Source organism: Cololabis saira, chromosome 4, assembly GCF_033807715.1.
Source record: "Cololabis saira isolate AMF1-May2022 chromosome 4, fColSai1.1, whole genome shotgun sequence".
Lineage (NCBI taxonomy): Eukaryota > Metazoa > Chordata > Actinopteri > Beloniformes > Belonidae > Cololabis > Cololabis saira.
This window is the reverse complement of record NC_084590.1, coordinates 39,544,535-39,562,865: the sequence shown is the minus strand read 5'-3', so window position 1 is coordinate 39,562,865 and position 18,331 is coordinate 39,544,535. Positions and strand designations below refer to the sequence as shown.

The 18,331-nt window shown below is 40.3% G+C and overlaps 1 protein-coding gene across 1 annotated transcript in view; it reads right to left on the bottom strand.

Moving 5' to 3' along the window:
• Nucleotides 1–9,538: 9,538 nt before the first annotated feature.
• Nucleotides 9,539–18,331, bottom strand: part of gbe1b (glucan (1,4-alpha-), branching enzyme 1b) — a 117,128-nt gene continuing 108,335 nt past the window's right edge. Inside the window, exon 16 of the mRNA XM_061719738.1 lies at nt 9,539–11,553. Within this exon, the coding sequence (XP_061575722.1) occupies nt 11,491–11,553 (63 nt within the window). The 3' untranslated portion in view covers nt 9,539–11,490. The remainder of the gene's footprint in view (nt 11,554–18,331) is intronic.

Genomic DNA, 18,331 nt, shown 5'->3' with positions numbered 1-18,331 from the left:
GTTGGTGTAACGCAGTAAGCGGTGGTCAAGACCAGAGACCATTTATTTAATAAATAGCTTGGAGAACAGATGCTGGATCATCTGTAGTTCTGTAGTGAACAAAAGTCGCACGTCAGAGCAGATTTGTTGTTGTTTTGGAGCATAATGTGACGTTCGAAAACGCAAAACTCCGGTTGTGTGTGTCCACACGCATCTACATAAACGGAGTTTTCAAAAATCTTCACTTTGCCCGGAGTTTTTTTAAACCTTCGTTTATTTGCGTTTTCGTGTGGATGACAGGTCAAAACGGAGGAAAATATCTCCGGTTTAGCAGATATCCGCAGATATCCGGCTACGTGTGGACGGGGTCTAAAAGTAAAAGTAATGTAAGGGGGAAAAAGCCATTAAGGACAAAATCCATTGAAAATGGATGTATCTTAGTATAATGCAAATATATTAAAGAACCATATATGTGTACTATTGAGGATAGTACAGATAGATAGATCTGTCTCAGAGAGCAGAAGATATGATGACTAGCTGTCTATAAGTATTGTAATGGTGCAAAAAGTCAAACTTCAGAGGCATGTTATCATTTATCCTAACCTTTATTGGAATGTACATCCAAGTTTAGTTGCAGGAATCTGAGGGAACGGATGTAAGAACAAAACTGGACAAGAACATCTGAAACAACCACAACTAAATTCACTCTATCCGGATGGAGCAATTTAACTGGATAGTTTTTTTTTTAAAGGCCGAAATGAAATTTGTTTTTAAAATGTAAGGAGTAAAAAGTACAGATAATTGCGTGAAAATGTAAGGAGTAAAAGTAAAAAGTCGTCTGAAAAATAATTACTCCAGTAAAGTACAGATAACCAAAATTTCTACATAAGTAAGGTAACGAAGTATTTGTACTTCGTTACTTGACACCTCTGCAAAACTTGCTTATGATTTTTGAAAAGATCCATGTCTGTAGATGATATTCTGGTATGATAACCCTTCCTGAGTGGCAGCTGTATCAGAGTTTGAGTGAAATTATGTGATGATTCTGTACTTGGTTAACCTTCTTAACACTATCTTAAGTACACACAGAACTTGATAGCCCAACTATAATCAGATCTTGACATATTCCCATTAATAACGATGTTAATTTTGTTTACAATATTGTTATGTTTATAATGTTGTTTATAAAACTAAGCTTGTTCCTTATCTCATTGTGTGCTTTATGTCCTGTATTTGCATGATAAAGACCAGTTTGTAACATTAGCTTAGTGGCTGTTATAGTTTCATAGGAACCTAACTGCAACAATGATATAGTATGGGGTATATTATACATTTCCTGAATCCTTATGGGATTGTATGTATTCCAGTTTTAGTATTTTGTGTCTCTGTTGTTCCTAGATGACACAGGGATAAAAGATAGTATATCATTTAGGCGAAAATGGTGTAAAAATGTGTGTTTATAGTTTAAAGAGCTGCAGTGACCTCTATGTTGGTCAGAAAGATTCACATCTTAGCTTGAATGAATGCTTCAAAGGTCCCCTTTAAAATGATACCAAACACAATATTGTGAAACATTGACAGATTTCCTGTACATGAGTCTAAACCAGGATATGCAGCAGCATCTAAAATGTAATTTTCTGAAGGGGGTTTTAACTTCATGAGCTGATAACAATGATACAGCTGCCACTCGGGAAGGTTATCATACAAAAATATAATCTACAGACATGGATCTTTTCAAAAATTATAAGCAAGTTTTGTCACCTTGAGTGGTACTGATATCTGATCTGGCCCATGGACTAACCCGACCGGTGTAGACACCCACCCGCAGAGCCGGCCCACGACCACATGGTGCCGCTCTTTACAAGCAAATGCCCCCTCGCTCTTTCCTGGGGGCAGATTGAAGCAAGGACGGGGATCAGAAACCACCTTTTACCCTATATTCTTCACAAATGTTACACTTACAAATAATACCTGTGAGTTTCCGGTCCTCCTGAGATTCCTGGAAGACTCCTTCCAGTCAGAGCAGTTTTTTTCTGGCCGACTCTACAGCCACGGTTGTGTCAGATTACCCCATGATTCCTACCTTTGTTTTGACCATAACTACTACACGTATCACAACCCCATAATTGGCGAGGAAAGCACTGCTTTACATGGCCTTATCCGGCATGTGTAGATTTATGGCTGACTGCCGCTTGCCCTGCGGACCAATTTGTGGGTTGTCTTGATAAATGGGAATATGTGGTCTGAGGTTATTTTGAAGCTATACGGTTCCAGTAGGATTTGAAGAGAGAAGAACGTCAAAAGAAATTATAAAAGTGATATTACTGTTTTATGCCTCTTCCAGGAACATTATCTGTCCATTGAGTTTATAAACGAACTAGGTCTTAATGTAGTTTCCTACTACAGGCAGCGGCTTCCAGGCTTGAAACACCTATAGTTCATTTAAAGTTGTTTAAATTGGATATGTTACGAAACTAAAATAATCTGCTGGGCTTAAGAGAACATATTAGCACATATATTACTCAGCTTCCGCATCTTTATCTTCAGCAGTTTTCCTATTTTGCTGCGTCTCCTGTACAAGGCCGCACAAAACTATGAGCCAGATTTCACAAAGTGCACACTCCACGGGAGAAGAGGGTGCAGGCGAGCAGAGTGGCTGGCTTTGAAAGGGGGCGGCTGTGCCGGCTGTCTGTGCGAGAACCACTCTGGATGGCGATAACAAAAACAGGAGCCGCCGGAATGCATCTCCTGTAAAGTGCCGAGCGAAAGCCAAAAAATGTAAGCCGACGGTAGTCTTTAAACGATGTGAAACTGTTGAAACGTCTAGGAGGAAACAGAGTCCTTACAGCTATTGTACTGTCTAAGAAGTGGGACTAAAACACAATGAACCAGTTGAAGGATATTGTTCTGGTTAATTGTTTAAACTTTGAGGTTTCTGGGTCGCAATGCCCCTTCAACTTCCACATTTATTCGTTGACAGTTTTAATTCCACTTCTCCAATAGATTAAATGTTTTTTTTATTGCTCTAAAACATTTCAACAGTTTCCCGTTTGTGCATCTCTTACATCACAGCTAATCAAGTGAAGTCTGACTTCTAAACAGTGGTGGACAGTAACGGAGTAAATTTACTTGAGTACTGTACTTAAGTACATATCCAGAGGATTTGTACTTTACTTGAGTATTAGATTTCTTTGGTACTTATTACTCTTACTTGAATACATTTCCAAGACAAATATTTTTACTTTTACTCGAGTAAATTTCTAGGAAGGCTGAAAAGTACTTGTTACTTTCAGGTCTGCTCTTTTTTCTTCTTCCCTAAAATCTTATGGGACACTAGCTGTTTTTGTCAAAGGAGGAGACCTATCACAGTGCACGCTCTCCACTGGGATGTACGTAAAGCGGAAATACGTCAAGCCTCCTCAAAACGATTCCGCCAAAGTAGCCTGCGTTTGTCAAGACAGAGCCCCAACAAGTCAAGACAGAGCCGCAACAATGGCTACAACATTGAGTTATTGAAAGCAGAAATGTAGTTTTTTGTAAAGCAGTGGTCTTTGAGGGTAATCCAGACGTAGTTGGATGGTGCAGGTTCATTTGGTTTCAGTTCATGATTGTTAATAAACTCTGCATCATCTGCTGTCCTCTTATGATCCCATTCATTTGATTTGTTTTTGGTGTTTCTGCAGGTTTTATATAACATTGTGGTTCTAAAAGCAGCACATCAGTGCAGCTGGTTTCAAAGAGTTAATTCTCAGAAACAAGAGTTAAAAGATCCTTAAATTAATTTAGAAAAAATATAGTAATTTACTGATGTGGAAAATAAGAAATTTACTCTTACTCTTACTCTCACTTTTACTTAAAGTAAATTTAAAAGCATTTACTTTTGGATACTTAAGTACCTTTAAAAGCAAGTACTTTTCTACTCTTACTTGAGTAATATTTTGACTGAGCTACTTTTACTTGTAACGGAGTAAATTTTGACCAGTAGTATTTGTACTCTTACTCAAGTACTGGGGTCGAGTACTCTGTCCACCTCTGCTTCTAAATGCGCCATGAGCAGTGGCGGCTGGTCGTTCAGGGGGGTAAGATTAACTACAAATAAGTAAACTGAAACAGGTGGTGATATTAGTGTTATCTGATCCTCTCACGTACAAACGTACAGCATTCTTATTATTGCAGAAACAAACAGCTCAGTTTATATTCACTGTGCGTGTCTAACATCGCTCTCTAGTAATAAGTCATATTAAGCATGACTGTGTCGTGCCGGTCACTGCTTGTGAGATCTTAGCTGCTTGTGGTAAAAAGGGTGACGGTGAGGAAACACTGTGTTAACTACAAGCTAATAAAGGTTAGTAGGGGCAGGCTGTTATGATTAGGTCTACTAAGCACAAACATGGACTAAGTCTTTAAAATGTACAACACAATGTCTATTTGTGCATAGTTCTTCCATTGTGTCATAGTTTATGTTAATGTGGCCCTTAACAAATAGCACCTGTGAAAGATGCTTCATAGATTATTATGGTTGCCATAGCTTCTGCACTTGTCCTCCTACATGGTCTATATTCTGCATCCAGTGCAGTGAATGGTATGTACTGAAAACTGGTCGCTTGCAGTAAATACTTGGAGTTTGCAAAGTCTGAGACATGATGGACATCGAATGGTAACCGCCAGATTGATCAAATGGTTTCCAAGGCAGGGAATCATGCCAAGAAAGAAGAAAAACAAATCCACCCAATGAACATCAGGATTGCATACATATGTAGTCAACATCTGAGTTGGATTTCCAACTGATAACAATATCCAACGACAGGATCCAGGCTAAACACCTGCAATCAAGCAAAAGTGAGGGGGATCACCAGGATGTAGCATAACAAATGCTGAGTTCAAAATTGCACACTTGGGTCCTTAAAGTTACCATTTTTAGAGAGGATTCTTTCGTTGCACATGACAGATGATGTACTCAGAAGGGTCAGAAAACTGGGTATGGAACAGCTGACAACTTTATGCCCTCAGTGGTTGCGATCTTGTCGACGTTGAAACCTTTTTGTCACGTTGTCGGTCAAAAGAAAGAGGAAGATGGTTCATTGTTAGTGCCAAAGAGAGAACAACCCAGATAGTCCACAAAAAGGGGAGGAATTAAGGAACATTTAGTTAATTTTATTTGGAAATAAGGGTTGAAGAAAAGTTAAATCCGTGTGATAACTGTAGCTAATCGGGAGGCAAACAGTTGACCCATATGACTCCTACAAGTGGGTTTGAGCTGCAGCTTCCTGAGCAGAGACCCGTCCTTCAGTCAACTAGATTTTGAACAGACAAGACAATTCTATGAAAAATAATGCTAAAATGTAAAAAGTGCTAAAAATTCATAAAGATGAGGAAGCTTAAAAAAAAAAAAAAATAAAAGTAGAAAACTTTTGTGTTCCTCCACTGATCTGGAAAATTCTTAATATTCATTTTAATGGGAGCTGAAGGCACTCCTGTAACTCTGAGTCTCTTATTTCACATTCCATAAATAGCAGACATATTCTGAAAAAGCTGAACATTTTGATTCCTGAATGGCTGAAAAAGACGGAAGTAAGCGGAAGTAGCCAACCAATGGAAAACATTTAAAAAAAATGCTGACAGATTGTGACAAAAACTCAACTGTAATACTTACCTTCAAATAGATGGAAGCACTTATGTTTTCCAAAGCAATACAGTCACTTTTTTAACACCTTGCATCATTACATACTGTGAAGGATTCATCTGTTTCCTTAAAGTTCCTCTTAAAATGACTTATACAAACTTAATAAAGTCATGTGGACCTTGTTCTCTTCATAAGGTTTTATACACTCGAATAATCCATATGATAACATAAAGGGTTTCTTGAACATCTTCTTACATACTTTAATGCTTGAAATTCACTGTATTTTCTCATTCCAGACATTGCTTTTTCCAATTTAAGCGCACACGTCCTTGTTTTTGTGCTCTGATATTGTACTGCCTTCATATTCAAAAAGTTCCAACTTTGGAGGAATCGCCCTCTGCTTCATTGTTGCACGTACAGCTAAAGTTTGATGTAGACATCAAAACAGCTATGAGCAGTCAGGACGTGGAAGACGAACATATATATATATATGTGTCCTTGACTGTCTACTTTTACCAAGATAGGAGCAATACGTCCTTTGGGCCTTGTGAAATGTGGATGCTGTGGACGGGCTTGTTTCTCACAGATAACATTGATATTGCCTCGTGGAGAGACTGAAGGCCAGCTGGAAACCTATTGCTCTCTTGTGGGGGTTGGGGTGGGGCTGCCAACCATATCAGCAAGACAGGGGACTCCGAATACGGCAAATACCATCTTCTGGAAATACGTAACATTCTTAAACTGAGTCATTTTGCACATCCAAAAACAGTGCATGCCATCTCCCTACGATGAATAAATAAATAATATTAACAACTTGAAATAGCCACATTATTTGTAGTTTTATTTAAAATGTTCCACTGAGTACATGTAACCAGAGTAGTCCTACTCTGATTTAATAAAAACCTGACCAACACAAAGGTTTGACATGGTGACATTTCAGAATTCTCTGAAGGGAGTGCACGCTGTTTAAGCAGATTTTCAGGTACAAGGTTTTTTTCCCCCTCACCCTACTGTTTGGTTTCTATTATCATGCAAAGAAAGAGGGGTCACTGCATAAAAATAAAAATATGCAGAACCCTTTTGTCGTCGCTTTGATGACATCCGCCATCGCAGAAACACAATATTGGAGCGGCAGCAGCGAGCACAGTCAAACCTCCCGACTGCTGCAGCCTCGTAGCCGAGAGCCTGATATCATCTTTGCATGGCATGCCCGCCGGTTCTGACAATGGCAGTTCCTTTTAGCCTTTTTACATTCATGTGAGTAAATAAGAAAATGCAAGAAGAAGTATTACTGCACAGAGTGCACACTTCAGGGTCACATTTGAAATCTTCTCATGCACTCTGCTGCATACTGTATGGCATGCATATTTTATGACAGTCATACCTACAGAGGATGCACTCAATATGAAATCCTGTAAAATTAAGGCTTCCTGTGAGGTGCATATTGCAAAACCCAGAAGGCACAGCTTGTACTGTTGTTGTATCTTTGCAGCACATCTGAAGGTTTATCAGGCGACATCGTGCATTGCTACTCCCCCATGTTCCATCAGAATCAGGTTTATTGGCCAAACATAAATACACTTAATGCAGTCGTGGGTAAAAACTGTAACGGGACTGGTTGACTGGGCCATAAAGCTGGTGTAGTAATGAAAGTTGCATGAGATGTGTTATGCAGCTTCAAAACATTACAGCCCAAACAAGAGAGCTACCCAAGAGATAGAAGGCTGTCGAGAGCGGATAGACAGCCAAAATAGCAGAGATGAAAAAAGAATGATTGAAAGAAAGAAAGATATTTTTTTTAAAAACCTAGAAAAATAGATTTAAAAAAAGAACCCCTAAAAAAGTGAACCACCACTTTAGTGGCACGGCAACAAAAACCTCCTTCTGGCTTTCCCAAACGGCTCTTCTTGGTACAGTTACTCTTAAGTAGTCTGCGTCGATGCCAGTGCACGAAAATACATAATCTGGTGTAAGTAGCAATAAGCGTGGATGTCTAAGAAATGGAAATTGAAATATTATGGTCTGATGAGTTGTCTTTCATCCCCCTTACATCATGTTGTGCAAACCACTGAGGTGATTGCTCTGTGTAGTCATGCAACAGCATTTCACTGCTCCCCTTGTCACCAAATGGAAAATTAAACTTTCATATTCTGTAGTGTAGCGTGCAAAATAGATTTCTTCCTTTGTCATCTCAAATATTTCCTGGCTTTTCTGCTTGAAGTCAGGTGTGATTTCCCACCACAGAGAGACAGAAACAGAAACCATCTCTGATGGCAACAGGGTATTAAAAGCTGCTCCCAAAACCTGAAGCCCCACTGCCCCAGTTCCACTCCGAACATCAGTCATTATCCTTTGCGGTGCTCAGTGAAAAGAAGTTAGGAATAAAGACTGGATTTACAACTTTCACTATTGTAATTATTCCTATAGATAATTTGTTTTCGAATTAAGAAAATAATCTCCAAATAGATCGAATTTTACTTTATATATATATATACACACACACCTCCAATAAGTTATATTATTAGGCAGCATCACTTAAACTTTCATTGTTATGCAGATGATATACAGCTATACCCATTTATGAAGCCAGACGTAAACTAGTTGGAATAAAGACATCTTGACAAGAAGATGGCTTCTAATATCAGATAACAGATTAACTCAGATAAGTCTGAGGTTGAGGTTGTTGGACCTGAGTCCTTCAGACAGAGTATCCAGTCTTTTAGTAACTCTGGATGGCGTTACTCTGGCATCGAGTACTTCTGTGAGCAATCTTGGACTTATTTTTCCTGAAGATGTTTTTCTTTAAGTCACACATAAAATGTTATTTGGATGTTTCTATAACTGCCTTTTTTCACCTTTGAAAGAAGCACCTGACTCCTAAGCACACGTTCAAATCCTTAAAATAAGGGAAACCAGATCTCCAGAGTGATGCAGAAAAGTGAGTCCATTTGTCACTTTGAGACTGAACTACAGCAATTCCTCGGTAGCTGGATGTCCTCAAATCAATGAACAACCTCCAGCTGATGAAAAATGCTGCTGCCAGAGTTTTAACGAGGACAGGGCAGAGGGACCATCATTTCCCTGGAGTTAGCTTCCCTTCATGGGCTTCCTGTGAAATTCAGGGCAGAATTTAAAATTCTGCAACCCCCCCCCCCCCCCCATACAAAACCCTCAAGGGTCCAGCTCCCCCTTACCTTAAGACGCGTGCAGCACTTTTTTGTTCTTGCTGTCCACTGTCGCTGAGTGCTTACTCAGGATGGGGGAGTTACACCATCTTTTTTTATGCTGTAATGAATTGTTCTCTCTTGCAATATTTGTATTTTTATTTTTATTTTTAATTCAATGTTTTTGTATGTATTTTGTATGATATTTTGAGGACCCCAGGAAGAATAGCTGTTGCCAAGTGTAACAGCTAATGGGGATCCTAAATAAACTAAACTAAACTAAACACCAAAGTAAAGATTCAGCGTAATCTGTAGGGTTCCTTAGCCAGACATTTTAATTAATTAATTTTTTTTTATGAATTAGCATTGCATTCATTTAGAATTTTGGACTCAACGTCAAAGAATTGAGTAATGAATCGTGAATAACTGCATAATGCATGAATTACAATGAACTGGATGTAATTTGATTATACTTAAATGTGTCAACTCTGAGTGAACTTAAATTGATGTGAAAACACATGTATTAAATTACTTCTCCATTACAGTTTCTATTTGTACATGAAATGTCAGATAGGCTTTAATTCGAGATGAATGTTAAAATCAAAATGGTTACCTTGAATGTAAAAAAAAAAAAAAAAACAACCCACAGAAATGACGGCAAGAACTCTGTGACTGTCGCCTACTGTCTCTATGTACACAGGAGGAAGCCGGAGCCTCCGCACTTCCTTGAGGGGGCACCAGGACTGAATCAGTAGTCAGACAGCACAGTCACTTCATCCACATTCCTGTGGCTCGACAGACACTGATTTATTATCATTAGTCATAATGAAAGAAATATGCTGAAACAGTTACAGTGTATCGGACATCAATATATCTACTTGGAACAAATGCAGACACTTCATTGTGGCAGTGGCACAGTGACAATGACATTGGGTCAGATGAAGAGTGATTAAACACTAATCCAGTCACACTGTCTTGTACTTATAAAGTCTACAGAGAATCTCTGAGATTTGATAAGTACAGAAAATCTTCTTATTATAATTATTTTGCACGTTTAAATGGAAGAAATAACATGTTCACGACTCTTCTGACTACACACAGAGGGGTGGCCTTGCATATGAATGCGTTTTCTTCAGCTGCAGGCAAGGCAGATCAAAACCTCCCATATGCTACAATGCATGGTTTAAATGACAATCTGCTGTAATGCAGAAGGTGTGGATCACAGTATCTGTGGCAGTAAATCAAAGAATTTGCTTTTGTTTGGGGATGCAAAACAGAAGGAAGAAAAAAAAAATGAAAAAAAAAGAAATCATGTCTTGTTTTTACTTCCAGGTTGCAATGTTAAAGAGTACAGAGGGCGCTTACAATTATCCGAAAGGCACAGATTCCTTCAGCAACGTGGGACTTTACGAGATACAACTGGAAAAAGATCAGTTACCACATTTGCAAAACACATTTTATGATATTGAGTTCAGTAGTCACCAGACAGAAGTGATATGTCTCTGTGTATTTTAGCTCATCAATAACCTTCTCCCAAAAACAGAATTGCAGCTGCTCTTTGAGATCTTCAAGTGTGTTGAGACAAAAGTCACAAGAGTGAGAACTAATTAATAGAGACTCACTCTAGTTTGAGGGATTTTAGACTTTTTTTTCTTCTTTTTTTCCCCCCGGTTTCTCCTGGAATGATCCCAGGGGAATACGACCGTATCTAATGAGCACGATGCACGCAAATCACAGCATCTTACAGTAGTACAGTGTGTGAGACACACCCGTGATATCGTCTTCTCTCACACGGACGGATATGCTGATCATCTGTGTCAACTTCGTCTGGAAGAATTTAATTTGAGGAGTTTAGAAAAAGTCATGGCATAAAACTATTTAATGTGATTTAGCATGCAAAGTGGCAAAATGTGGTAATTCAGCAAAAATATTGCTCATTTATTATGCAACACACTGAACAAATCAAATTAGGTGATTTTATCAACGCTTTAGCAGCAAATTGCTTACTTAATAACTGAGCCATTAATAACCACTTAAATTCTCACAGTAGCTGCATATATTCAAGCTTTATAACAAAACTTTTTCAGATAAACATTAAAAATATAATTCAATGCAGTTCATTACTCTGTGCAAATTTATTCTTAAATGTGTCCCACAATGCAATTGAACAGAAACAGATCACCAGTGATTAAAAAAAAACAAAACAACGAAATGTGGATTTTTGTGTGCTGGTTAAAGTTTAAATGTCTTTTTCTAAATTGAATGCAAATTAACTGAGCCAAAGCAGCGGCGTTCCAACATATCTAATGTTCTCGACCATCTTATTTGCCTTGCGGTTCTGTTTCATCTGACTAAACGAATGTAAGGTTTTTCTTCCCTTTGCCACACTTGCTGGCCATGTTATTTCAGATGACATGCAAAATGCCATCGAGCCAATAAATGGTTTTAGCATCCAGCTGCTGGTGAGGCTGGACGCCTCCCAAATGGGCCAATCTGAAGTAAATGGACTTACGCAGGTTGCAGATGGTTTTTGAAAGCACACAAGCTTAAAATGCCTTTTTCGTCCCCTGCTCTCCCATTTAGAAAAAAAAAAGAGGCTAAAACACAAAAAAGTAGGTTTGGCTGGTGCGCAAGGTTGACACTTTAAGATGAAGGTGATTGTTAACACTCCGTTTGAGCTTGGAATCCACTCTGAATCCCAGTCTCTGTGGAGACAATCATCTTCTAATAACAGTAATTTATCTCCTCGTTGGCCAGGACAATAGCTGTTCTGCAGGGGATGTAGACCTGGAAAGAAAGACAGAAGGAGAAAGAAAGAGAGAGAAAGAAACGTGAAACATTTTAGATCAACAGTGTTAACAGGATTTCAAATTCTGGAGATGACTTAAGCTTCAGGTTCATCTTCTTTTTTTTTTTTTTTTAAATCTATTTATTTATTTTTCTTTACAGAGGTGAGACACACAGACACTCAGTGGTGCCTCTTGGTCGCACTCGGTCATTTCTCACAATCAATATGTCGGCTAAACAAAGAGGAGGAGAAAAAAAGAAAAGCGTGGGAGGTTATTTAGAGGGATATTCACATGTGAGCCGAAAAATAACTCTTGATAGGAGATAAACACCACAGTTTGGATCAAAGTGAACCTTCAAGGTTAGAAAGGTATAATCAAAACATGACAGCGTTGCAGCTGCATGAAGACCTCTGGGTGGCGCTGGAGTCAGGACGGACGGAGAAGGCTTCTCAAGGTACTGGAACCTAAATGTGCATCCATCATACACTCCTGAGCTGTGGAGAGTATAGCTTCCTGGTGCTATATATTTCTTAAATGTTGACTTGAACTGTTGAAAAATAATTTTCTGCACAAAGCTTGTGCACTCGAGTGAACAATCCCCCAAAGAGCAATCTAGCCTGAATTAAGGGCAACCTCCCTTCCCTAACAGTTCGTTTTTGAGCTTTCCAATTAATGGAATAACCATGTCTGTCTCTCATCATCTTTAAAATTATGGCTGAGTATCGACTGTAAGCACAGGTTTCTGCGAGGAAAAAAGCAGCCAGTGGGGACGAGCTGATCTAAAAAGATTTCTGTGGAGTAAAGGAAGAATATTTCTGCAGGAGAAAGCTCCTGTAGATGTTAAATTCACTATAGAGTTATATACATACAGTACAGGGATGGTGTAATCTTGGAGCAGAGTAGCCAGTAAAGTCCACGAGCGATTCATTTCTCTCATTTTGAGGAAAGAAGCTACCTGTACCATCAGTCACTTTACATTTCCACATGTCGGGAAAAGAGCCAAGCGCGCACACAGACAATGCTTTGTTTCCCCAACAGCAGAGCCGAAAAAAAAGTGAGCCGAGTTGTAAACTGTTCAATCACCCCCTGAACTCTTTCAGCCGCCCCTCAGCGTCAGCGGCTCCGAGCTCGCGGTGGGTGTGTTTCTTTGACAACAGTTCGTCATCGAGGGAGTCGAGCAGCCTGGCACAAAAACACTGACACAGACACTGGTGCCTAATTAAACAGTCACAGTGGGAGAGCCTCCATGCAGAAGCACCACAGAGGGAAGGAGAGCCAGAATGAATCACTGCACCTGTTTAGACAAAAGCTACCACTGTGCCTAACCTGGAAAGTGTCAACAGCTTTTATTTCCACCAAACAGATGAATGGAGACAAATTCTAAATGAATCTGTGAACTCAAAAACAGCAGACGCTACAAAGTGTTGGCACAACAACCAGTGGAAGGCAGCGACGTATTAGTCCAAAACAGCGCTCCGCACATGCATGCATGATGCACGGTAGACAACCTGCCCGTAGGAACGCTTGGAAAAGGCATCACGTATTTGCCTTCATCCACAATTTGACTTTAACTTCTCCAAATTATCTTAGCAGGTGGGGGAAAATACGGTGGTTTGGAGGACGGTTTGGGTCCTGAGTAGTTGATCTCATACGGTTTTCTCAGCCACATCATCTTGCATGACCTTGCTGATCTCTCTGTGCTAATGTCCTCCCTCTCCCTGCTCAACCCACGTGTGACGCGTGCATCCCCGACCCGTGCACCGCGTAGCCAGCCACCCTGCTTTCAAATCAGTCTCTCAAACGCGACATCAGACTTAACTCTCTTCAAGGCGGCATAGTTTTTCATTAGGGGGGGGGGGCGTGTAAAGGTGGGATTTGTCCGTTATGTGTCCGCAAAAGCCTCCGCTGCTTCCCGATTAGTCATTAGGAGTAGGTGTTTACCAGTCAGCCGACACTCATGAGGCAGATTTTATATCTAGGCAACCGACGCGTTTGCCTCCGGCTGTTAGATCTAGCAGCAGTTACTGTACAACAAAAACTCTTGAATTTACTGCTTAAGAGCTGCAAAAGAAGAAAAAAAAAAAAAAAAGATGAGAGGGAAGCAAAATAGTTTTTCTCTGTGAAGCAGTGCGTTAGCTGAAAGTTTGCCAACACGCCTTCTTTCTTTTGTCTCACGGATATCCTCGCGTTGCCTCATGGCGTGTTTCGCATGTGAGCATTCGGATCTTGCGCTTCCCCTCAAGAGCAAGAGTCCAGCCTTTGGGCTAATACTTGGTCTGATCAATGCTCAAACACGCTGATAAAAGATTCATGAGGTGCTTCGCTGGAATATCCACTCCATCTACCAGACCCCCGCTATCTGGCGAGAGCGCTGCCTGGCTACCCCGTGCTCTTCAAGTCTCCAGACGTGTCTCTGTTTGACCCGTTTACCCACGTAACAAGTATCAGCTTGCTGTGAGCACTTCTGTGGACTACATGTAGTTTGTTAGTTAGACAAAAGACCGAGGATCTGGGGGGGGGGGGTGACAGGAGAATGTATGTGAGGGGATTTACAAGTGCTGCGCATGTGCTGATGTTTTATATGTGGATGTAAAAGCACGAGGCGGGGTCCTCCGCGTCCTGTCACAGTTTTATTCTGTTTGCTCACACCTCCTCATCAATGTCAGCTCTTAGATCTCGGTGATGGAAATGAACGTCTTTTGATCATTCGCCACAAGCCCGCCGCGTTTCCCCTCACTTTCTTTTTCTTCCTCACTTCAGCTTAATTTCTTTTTGTGAAACTGTCACAGGAGACAACCCCTTTGATGCAATGCGAAGTTTATCAAAAGGTGTTAGAGCGGCTAAATATTCATCACCCTTTTCTTAGCATTACATCTCTTACATTACAGCCATCCAAACAAAAAACCCACCCTGTGACACGCACCCGAGCAGAACAACCGAATAGAAGTTTCCTCACGCTGCTGATTTTTTTTTTTTTCCTCTTCCGTTTCCGACTATTTAAAAGTTTCTGTCTCGATAAATGAACAAACTGTAAATCCTTCAACAGCAGGTCTTGATGTACAAAATTGTGATGAAACGCTCAGATCAAGCTGTCAGCTGGCTCAGACGAGGAAAAGCCAGAGAATTTCATTCCCGTTAAGAGAACAGTGCGTTTCACCACACCAAAAGTGTTTAAACATTCAGTCTTTTATATTACCAGGGGTGAAATTAAATGAGGCCGAGTGTTAATCTTCTGTTATTACAAATGAACTCCATTTAACAAGCAAGAAACAGAAACCAAAACAGTATTAACATTACAAACCTGTTAAATCAAAGTGCTAAAGCAGGAACGAGCTGCTTTGCATCCAGTAGTGATTATGCACTGTTTAAACGTGCATTCATATACCTCATTGTGCAAAAGGTTTTTAGGAATGTGGACAAAGAAGAAAAACTTCTGAATTGAGGATACTTTAAAAAAAAAAAAAAAGAACATTTATTTATCAAGTACTTTCATGTAGAGTCTAGTAAACATGTTCAAACAAATACAGAACTGAAGGGAATCCTCAGCGACGGTTGGTGTGAAGCTGAAAATTAAATTCCTGCTCCACACTCGAGTCCAAATGGGGGGAGAATAGCTGCAAAGTGAGTTGGGAAAAACGAGAACGCGCACAGTCCCTCCTCGTCAGTTCCGTGCATGGCGCCAGTTCAATGTCAAATGTGTTACGGGTCAAGTCTTTTCTCTTTTTCTCAAACCGTTTCCAAATCGTCTTTCTCAGTTTCTCGTCATAGTAACATGACTTACTCCACCATTGAAAATGTTTAGTGAAACAGAAAACAGCAGAAGTTTTTCTACCAATCTAAGAGAAAGTTCTGCACAGCACTGCTGACATCGACTCGGGTTTTAGCCCCGTTTTTATCTGCTCTTTTTGTCGCCTCTGAACAAGGCTTTTTTTCCCTATAGCGGGTGGTAGTTGACGATATCTTCTTGCTGGTTCCGTTTACCTATCCCAGAATGGTAACTACCTGACTGACAAGTTCAAGTACACCTACAAACGGTCCAACTTCTTTCGTCGTGTTGTATTGAGTCTGCTGTGATGCTCGCTACTGCCACACATGCCAGAAACTGGTATTACAACCAGTGTTATTCAGCACGCTAACTCTGTAGATATTTGAGCAACCAAATATGCAGTCATCATTTTTGTAACATGACTGTACTTATTTCTTCTCTATTTTAATCTACAATCTCACACATTTCTCCTTTAAACCAAGTACATAGTTGGTAAGTTGATCTTCAAATGGCCTAATTTCTATAATAAATGTGTTTGCTCTCAGACTTTTACATCTTTCTTTTTTATGTCATCCAAGACTGACTTCCTGATGTTGATATCAAAATTCAATGAGTGTTACACCTTCACTTGCAGGACACTTTATTAATGCCTGTTTATTAATGACTGTTTCACCTGAGGATACTTGCCAGCAGTTCAGGTTCTGACTTTAGGATCTAAACCACATGCCTCATAAATGATGTTGTGTAATTAGCTCTGGAGTGTTTTCTACTACTGAGCAACTCTCCAAAGCAGTTTGCACAAAAAAGTCTGGCGTTTACCATTGCTTTGGGTGGGGAGGATCCTCCTTCCACTGCTCTCCATCGATTTTTCAGGCCACTGTCTTAATGCACCGTGACTAATTCTTCTTCTTTAGCTGAGAGACTTTCCTCAAACGAGATCCTATATTTCAGAATTAGTTACCAGAATAAAAGCCCAAACTATGACAATGGCCACACCACATTTCACAGATGGAATAAAGGAAAGCTGTATTATTTTTGCAGCTATGTGAAAATCAACGCACTGTTATTTTGTGGTTTCTTGATGTTCAACTTGAGCGCTAATAGACTTTAATGGCTGAGCACATCAAAAACACAAAAGGGCCAGAAGTATCACATCCGCACAACCACAGCTCAAGGGTTGAAGAAGTCACTTTAAAACTGCGGTTCTCAACCTGCGGGGTGCCACCTGGCTTTTTTACCGTGAGGAAGATGTTGCAGGTGGAATTAATGTTTTGCCAATGGAGTCATTTTCAGGTTAAACAAAACAAACAGTGGTTATTGGACGGAGAAAAACTTAGTTGGAAGTAGAGTTTCCACTGATGGTGTGTCAGTGTTTTACTTCTCAGAGCTCGGCTTCTCTGCTGTTCCCTCTCTGGAAACAGATCCGAGCTGAACACCGAGCATGCTTTAAGACAGTAACAAGCCTGCAGCACCGCTTTAAAAATGTGTAAAACGCATTGATGTGAAGCTTGGGACTTTTCCAACCAAGACAGACATTTCTTTTCCTCCAAGGGGCAGGAAAAGTTTGAGAACTCCTGCTTTACAGGTTCACGAGGTGACATGCATACTCCCATGATTACCCTGCTGGAGTACCACGAAAGAGGTCCTCAAAAGTGCAGACTACATCTACACTGTTTTCACCAATATCTTTAATCCATTCAATTGCAAAAACAAAGGTCTCCCTCTTTCTTAAATCCACAGTCATCCATCCTGTCCCCCGGAAACCTCCTATGGACAGTTCAAATGATAACAGGTCAGCTGCACTCACTGCCACGTTAAATCAAGCACTTGGAGTCTACAAATGGAGCAGTTCTACAAAAAGGATGCTATGGCTATACCTCTCCTCTCAGTATTCAGCCACCTGGAGACCAGCGAGCGCTTTTCTGAGGACGCTCGTCATCGACATTAGCCCTGCAGTCATGTTAAACACACCGACTGGTGAGCCATCTGACCTCTCCCCTCTAATTTGTCTTCGGATCAAAGATGTTCTGATAAATGTCTGCCAGATCTCCAAGCTTGTGACCAAAAACTACATTTAACATTTTATTACTCATGTAAGTAAATATTGATCACATTCTTGCATTACATGCATTATAGAGAGTGCTTTTTCTGTTTGATTTGTTTGGCAGTTCATGACGGGGGCTTAAAAACTATGATGCTCCTCTAAGTCTAAGTTATATATGTGTGTGAACATTTGAAAAAGCTGCTTTTTCTTTAGTCTTTTCCCCTTTCCCCTGCAGATGAATAACCCGCCTTTGTTTCTCTAAAGAGAAAAGGCTCCGTAGCCGCAGGTATTCCATAAAAACCACCTTGGAACAGCCAGTTTAAAGCTGATGGCAGCGCTGCAAATATTCCTTGATGAATTGTCAGCTTAATACAGCTTTTGCCTGCCACACTCGGTTTATTTGGCAGTCGACAACATTCTCCTGTCCTCGGGCTTTGCCCATTTCTGTGTCCTCCTGCAGAAGGGCTGGAGCAGCGCATCTGAGAAGACTTGTGTGCGTTGTACCTTAACATGATTTTTGCAGATCCCCACCTCCGTTACCTCACCTCACACTTATTCCCACGACAGAACCATTTTTTCTTCAGCGGGAAAAAAAACAGACCTGCTCACTGCAAATGATGGATCATGAGCTGGAGCTCCATGTCTGACAATTTATGATTGAAAAAGTGGCATTTTACGTCATTATTATTTATAAATATATCATTACTCATTACTTGGACAAGAATGTACAAAACAATGCTAAAAAAATTGTGTTGATTCTCCGAGGAGAGTTGTGCTTTGAGTTAATCAGATGTTTAATACAACAATGTGATGACACATGTGCCGGAGACAGTAATGCTCGAGCACGACTGAGACTGCAGTAATGCGAGTGTGGGCCAACAGGGGAATCGGGAGGGACGATCAATCGTGCCTTGGCACAGCGCGCTACATTTTGACTAGTGTGACTGCGCTTTCCCCAGAAAACAG